Below are 6380 nucleotides of genomic sequence, written 5' to 3'. Positions count from 1 at the left end.
AGGGTAGAGTGTACGCAGACCTTACCACTACCTCGTGGAGGTAGAGAGGCTGTTTCCGGTGGACCCTCGGCTCAAATACATCCAAACCAAGTAAGAGAAGAGGAAACATTATATAAAACATAACATCCAATAAGAAAAATAGCATACTCAACAACGGAGACAATAACATCAAGAAAATATTGTGAGGTGCGAAGCGCAGTAAACGACATATGACTATATGATCACAGACAAGAACTACAAGTGCCAGGCTAGGACTACTACAAACACTACCAACCCACACCCTCACTAACCCTACTAACCTTCAACCTTAATACGCGACCTCCACTCCTTCCTATCTAGAGTCATGTCCTCGGTGATGTGAAGATGAGCCAAGTCCTGTCTAATCACCTCTCCCCAGTACTTCCTAGGCCTACCTCTACCCCTCCGCGTACCCTCTACCACCAGCCCCTCGCACCTCCTCACTGGGGCGTCTGCGCACCGCCTCTTCACATGCCCAAACCATCTCAGTCTCGCTTCCCTCAGCTTTTCCACCACAGGGGCCACTCCCACCTTCTCCCGGATAACCTCATTCCTAATCTTATCGCTCCTAGTGTGCCCACACATCCATCTCAACATCCTCATCTCCGCAACATGCATTTTTTGAAAATGTGAGCTCTTGACTGGCCAACACTCCGCTCCATACAACAAGGCCGGTCTAAAACTGAGAGTTGTATGAGACCTTTAAATTGGATTTCTAACTATTGTGCAAGACTTTAGTTTTTTGTTGTTGTTTCTTTGTTGACAATGGAATCCACAGCCGCTACCCTTTGGGTGCACACAGGGTAAGCTCAGCTAGCTCTGTGCAATAGCTCACATACTACACAGGAGAGGTAAGGCAACCCCGTGCGATGAGCTTGACCCATAACCCCCCCCCCCACCTTTGTTGTAGACAATTCGAGCTAGAGACGTCCATTATGGAAGTCCCAGGCCAAACCATTTGAGTCACCCCAACGGGTTTACGACTTAGTATTTTATGTAGCTGTAGAATAGAAAATGCATATAAACACAATAGGATAAGAATAAGTTGAGTTCACCTTAGAAGAGATCATCTTCTGAACCACCAATTTCCTCTCAGAATAAGAACTATTAAGCGACGGAAGTTTCTTTTACAAGTAGTTAGGCTAGTGGTCAATTCCTTAGAGAACTCATGTATGATGTACTTCTTCACTTCCTCTTCCATATATATCACAAGTTAAAATTTGTATTCCTACCATCCCCAATGCCCTCATATTTCTTTCAGTAGTTATGTTTTAAAAGTTGCTCACACCATCACATTGTTATGTGCAAGTCATAATGAAAAAAGTTCTCCATACTTGCACATACCATGCTAGCCAAGTGACGTCTACTATTACCCACATTAATAACACACACACGCAGAGACAAACCTGTATTCAGTACGTAAACGTCATCATAGAATATTTCAGCGCCATCAATGTTGCCACATCCGCCAAATATGAAAAGCCGTTTACCAATAAGTGCTGCACTGTGGCCTTCCCTTGGATTAGGGGGATCACCTCTTAGACTGGGTGATATCCATGTATTCGAAGCTAAAAGAATGTAGATTCATCGAATTGTTAGGTAGTGAGTAAATCATTGGGAACAACTGATAGAATTCCTTATATCTGCATACTTTCAACATGCAAACAAAGAGAAAGAAAAGAACATTTTTCATTTCATGGTATCATCTCTCTGAAAAACATTACACATTTGTAAATAGCATGTTATCTTGAAACTTTTTTATTGTTTCTGATATGAAAGACCACCCTAAATCTTATAAATAGCCCCTGATCTATGGAATAAAGAATTATCTCGGATCTAAACCCGGAGTATTGATGGTCCCTTAGAACATAATGCAACATAACTTCCTAGTAGCCACTGCATCTCATGGGTTTTCTTTTTTACAAAGTTGCTTTTGTCCACATTTGTACTACACAACAACAAAGAGGAATGCAGCCAAAGCAGCACAAAAAGTAATTTCTTAAGGGTTTGTCTTCGTACCATAAGACTACAGATCACATCAAAATATTTGAAAATTTTAATTTAGCTTACACAGACAACAGATGCAACTATTAAAAGATTAAGCAATAGAAGAAATGATCCTTAAGATCAAAAGCACTAACAGGTGTCCAAAATATACAGATCGTTAAGAGAATTTGTCCCATTTGTGCCCCCAAACACAAACAAATTATCTCCAACTGCTGTACAACTGTGGCTGTCCCTTGGTGAAGGCAAAGCTCCCTTCGTCACTGGCTCACTCCAAATTCTATTAACTGAAAATAACGGAACAATGTAAGTAAAGATTATAAAACCTCTCTCCTATCACTGATGCAACAAAACTTGTATATGTATCCTCAAGTTAGTATGAGTAAGATCAGTAGCAAGAACTAAACGAACTCGAAACACACATTGATCATTAACAGCAATGGGAATGTGAAATTCTTGAAATCCTTTCAAGAACTACCACTGAAATTGTAAACCATCAAGAACATAAACCCCAAAATCTTCAAAACGAAGATCAGTAACAAGAACTAAACGAACTCAAAATACACATTGATCATTGAAAGCAATGGGAATGTGAAATTCTTGAAACCCTTTCAAGAACTACCACTGAAATTGTAAACCATCAAGAACATAAACCCCAAAATCTTCAAAACGAAGATCAGTAACAAGAACTAAACGAACTCAAAACACACATTGATCATTGAAAGCAATGGGAATGTGAAAATTCTTGAAACCCTTTCAAGAACTACCACTGAAATTGTAAACCATCAAGAACATAAACCCCAAAATCTTCAAAACGAAAATAACATTACTAATTTTCAAAAAAAAAAAAAAATCTTGAAAACGAAAATTCATACAAGAAAACCCTAAAGAAGCAAACATATAAATGCCCCCAACAAAACAAGAATAGACATAAGAATTTCAAGAAAACCCCAGAAACAAGAAAAGGAACAAGAATACAAAAAACGCAAGAAAAACAACGCACCAGTGTCAAAGACATGAACTTTGTTGGTATGCCTGTTGTCGTCACCAAAACCACCAAAGACATAGAGAAGTCTACCTCCTAGGACAGCGCTACAGGTGTGTCCCCACTTTTTACCAGGCCCACCACCTCCATGTACAGCCACCCTTTCCCATCTCATGATTAACAAGTTCACTGAAACACACTAATCAAATCAAAACCGGTAATTCAAGAAAATAAAAATGTGCAGCGAAGTATAGATGAAAAGAGAGTATTTGTAACGCTAATTTTTGACTAAGGTTAATTGGTTTCATCGCCCAATGTCTGAGATTTAATGTAATTTGTACTATGTACATGCAGCCATAGGCCAAATAGAAACGGTCGTCAACAAGTGTCATAGTCCCCGGACACTGTACAAGGAGTAGAAATTATACTTATTTCATAAACTTTGGGGACTATTGTTTAATAAAGATAAGTTATCTATGATATAGTATTATTTTATTTTATGAGTTTTTCTTTATTAGTAATAACGGTGGGGTTAGGGTTAGCTTGCGACTGGATAACTGTCATTTTTCATCAGTAATAGATTTTCCAACAAGTTTTATAAGGAGCTCTAGAAATTTTGAATAGTTATTTAAAGAACGAGTTACATTTACGTACCACTAGTGTTAATATTAGCATGCCGGAAACACTGACAGAAATAACTTATTAGTCTTTCTATTGGAAGTACTGTTTTTTTCTTTTTTTGAAAGATAAAGAAGATACCATTATAACCATTTGAGCTGACCACATTAGTAATATTATATGTGTACATATTGAACAATATAATAAAGAAGTAAAGATTGTAAATATTGGTATCGTACTTCAAGTAGGTGATGGTATTGCTTGTATTCATGATCTTGATGAAGTAAAGGCGGGTGAATAAGTAGAATATGAAGAGGGTACAACAGGGATTGCTCTGAATTTGGGATCACATAATATTGGTGTTGTATTAATGGGCGACTGTTTGTTGATAAAAAAAGGAAAGTTCTGTAAAAGCAGCGGAAAGAATTTGTCAAGCTGTTTCAGGTGAATGGAAACTATGTGATAGTACAAGAAAAATTGAAAATTTGATTGACGAGATAATTGTCATCTCTCACCAACAACAGGTACTAGATGACTATTTATCGACATTTGAACGTAAAACTTCATGGTTCTCACCTACTTCATTAACCACTAGCATGCTCTTTTATTTTAGGATCTATTCTTTCTTACATAATAAATAGTTTGTTATAATCACTATAGTTAAATATTGGGACATACATTAATTAATATTTTGTTTAGTTCAAAATATGATTAAGTAACGATCGTGACGAGTTCTTAAAGTCAAGTTTAAGATAAGTTACTTCTCACATGGTAAATAATTTATTTATAATCTATACGTTACTGTCGTGGTGTAACTAATCAATATTTTATTTAGTTCAAAATATGGTTAAGCAACTATCATAATGAACTTTTAAATCAAATTTAAAATAAATTACTTCTCACACAACAAAATAATTTGTTCATAATTTCTACATTTAAGTGTCATGGCGTAAGCTAAACAAAATTTTATTGAGTTTAAAATATGGTTAAGCAACGATCATAATGAACTTTTAAAATCAAATTTAAAATAAATTACTTCTCACACAACAAAATAATTTGTTCATAATTTCTACATTTAAGTGTCATGGCGTAAGCTAAACAAAATTTTATTGAGTTTAAAATATGGTTAAGCAACGATCATAATGAACTTTTAAATCAAATTTAAATAAATTACTTCTCACACAACAAAATAATTTGTTCATAATTTCTACATTTAAGTGTCATGGCGTAAGCTTATCAACATTTTATTTAGTTTAAACTATGGTTAAGCAACGATCATAACGAACTTTAAAGTCAAGTTTATGACAAATTACTTCTCACACAATAAATAGTTTGTTTATAATCTCTACATTAATGTCGTGATGTAAGTTAATACATATTTTATTTAACTTAAAATACAATTAAGCAACCGTCACACCGATCTTTCAAAGTCAAATTTAAAATAAATTACTTCTCGCATAATAAATTAGTTTATTTATAATCTCCACATTTAAATATCGTGACATAAGCTAATCAATATCTCATTTAGTTTAAGATACGATTAAACAAGGTCGTGACATAGCTGTTAAGTTAAACCTAGGGCAGTTGTCATAAAGAACCTTCAAGTCTAGTTTAGAACAAATTATTTATTGCACAGTGCATATTTTGTCTATAATCTCTAAACTTAAACGTTATGACGTAGACTAATTAATCAATATTGTGTTTAGTTCAAAATATGATTAAAGAATAGTAACTTTTTAAGTCAAGTTTAGGTTAAATTATTTTTTACAAAATAAATACTGTATTTAGTCTATAATCACAATGTTTAAGTGGCACATGCATAATACGATATCGAACTTTTGTCATAAATCAGTAATTTATGGAATGATGATGATGGCTGCTCCTTACACTTTCTATATGTGAATAATACAAGTACATTGAACATTTGTGGTTTGCTAACTTAGTTTATCAGGTGTTTTTTTTTAACAAAGATAAAAACTAGCTATCAGATTTGTATCCCTGCAACTGCCTCCTCACAAGTGCTGTGTAGATCCCGTTCTTGTTCAGAAGGTCATCATGTGTGCCACTTTCCACTATTTGACCATCCGAAACAACAGCTACAGTATTCGCGCTCTTGACTGTTGAAAGCCTGTGAGCTATGACAAGAACGGTTCTACCTTTCATCAGGGAATCCATGGCATCCTGCATAGCACATACACACATTTATACAAGAGATCTCATTTCAATTTAGTTGAACGATCAAAGTAGATGTAAGGCAGACAGGTATCAAATTAAAAGCAGACCAGACCTGAACTAGATATTCACTTTCAGCATCCAGAGCACTCGTGGCCTCATCCAACAATAAAATTGTAGGGTTCATCAGCAGTGCTCTAGCTATGGCAATTCTCTGTTTCTGACCACCAGAAAGTCTCAATCCTCGTTCTCCGACATGGGTTTGATATTTTTCGGGAAATTTGGATACAAATTCATGAGCATTAGCCATTTTCTGTTCAAACAGAAATGTGATAACAGTTATAATATTTGCAGAAGATTATAATCAAGACATTAATGGCATTGAAACTTACAGCTGCTTTTTCTATATCTTCACTGCTTGCTTTGCTGCCCAATCCATAGGCAATATTTTCTTCGATGGAACAGTTGAAAAGAACAGGTTCCTGGCTCACTATACTAACCTGATTTTCAGAAGAAATAAGTACCTTAGGAATCTATAACTTGTGAAAGCTGAAACACAGTCATTTCTATCTTTGAGGGGTAG

At 35.4% G+C, this 6380-nt stretch overlaps 2 protein-coding genes across 4 annotated transcripts in view; both read right to left on the bottom strand.

The window, feature by feature from the left end:
- The window catches only part of LOC102586792 (kelch domain-containing protein 3-like), an 18597-nt gene extending 15176 nt beyond the window's left edge, over window positions 1-3421 (bottom strand). The window contains exons 1-3 of the mRNA XM_006345050.2: window positions 3026-3421; window positions 2160-2309; window positions 1425-1586 (exon numbers count right to left, since the gene is read on the bottom strand). Of these exons, the coding sequence (XP_006345112.1) occupies window positions 1425-1586; window positions 2160-2309; window positions 3026-3182 (469 nt within the window). The 5' untranslated portion in view covers window positions 3183-3421. The remainder of the gene's footprint in view (window positions 1-1424; window positions 1587-2159; window positions 2310-3025) is intronic.
- Window positions 3422-5463: 2042 nt separating this feature from the next.
- LOC102586029 (ABC transporter B family member 25) overlaps window positions 5464-6380 on the bottom strand; it is an 11378-nt gene continuing 10461 nt past the window's right edge. For all 3 annotated transcript variants that reach the window (XM_006345048.2, XM_006345047.1, XM_006345049.1), the window contains 3 exons: window positions 6190-6297; window positions 5913-6110; window positions 5464-5806 (listed from right to left, as the gene is read on the bottom strand). In XM_006345048.2, coding sequence (XP_006345110.1) covers window positions 5603-5806; window positions 5913-6110; window positions 6190-6297 — 510 coding nt within the window. In that variant the 3' untranslated portion in view covers window positions 5464-5602. The remainder of the gene's footprint in view (window positions 5807-5912; window positions 6111-6189; window positions 6298-6380) is intronic.

The sequence above is a fragment of the Solanum tuberosum genome, unplaced genomic scaffold, assembly GCF_000226075.1.
Source record: "Solanum tuberosum cultivar DM 1-3 516 R44 unplaced genomic scaffold, SolTub_3.0 scf00062, whole genome shotgun sequence".
Taxonomy (NCBI): Eukaryota; Viridiplantae; Streptophyta; class Magnoliopsida; order Solanales; family Solanaceae; genus Solanum; species Solanum tuberosum.
The sequence above is the reverse complement of the archived record's forward strand: the minus strand, read 5'-3'. Positions and strand labels throughout refer to the sequence as shown.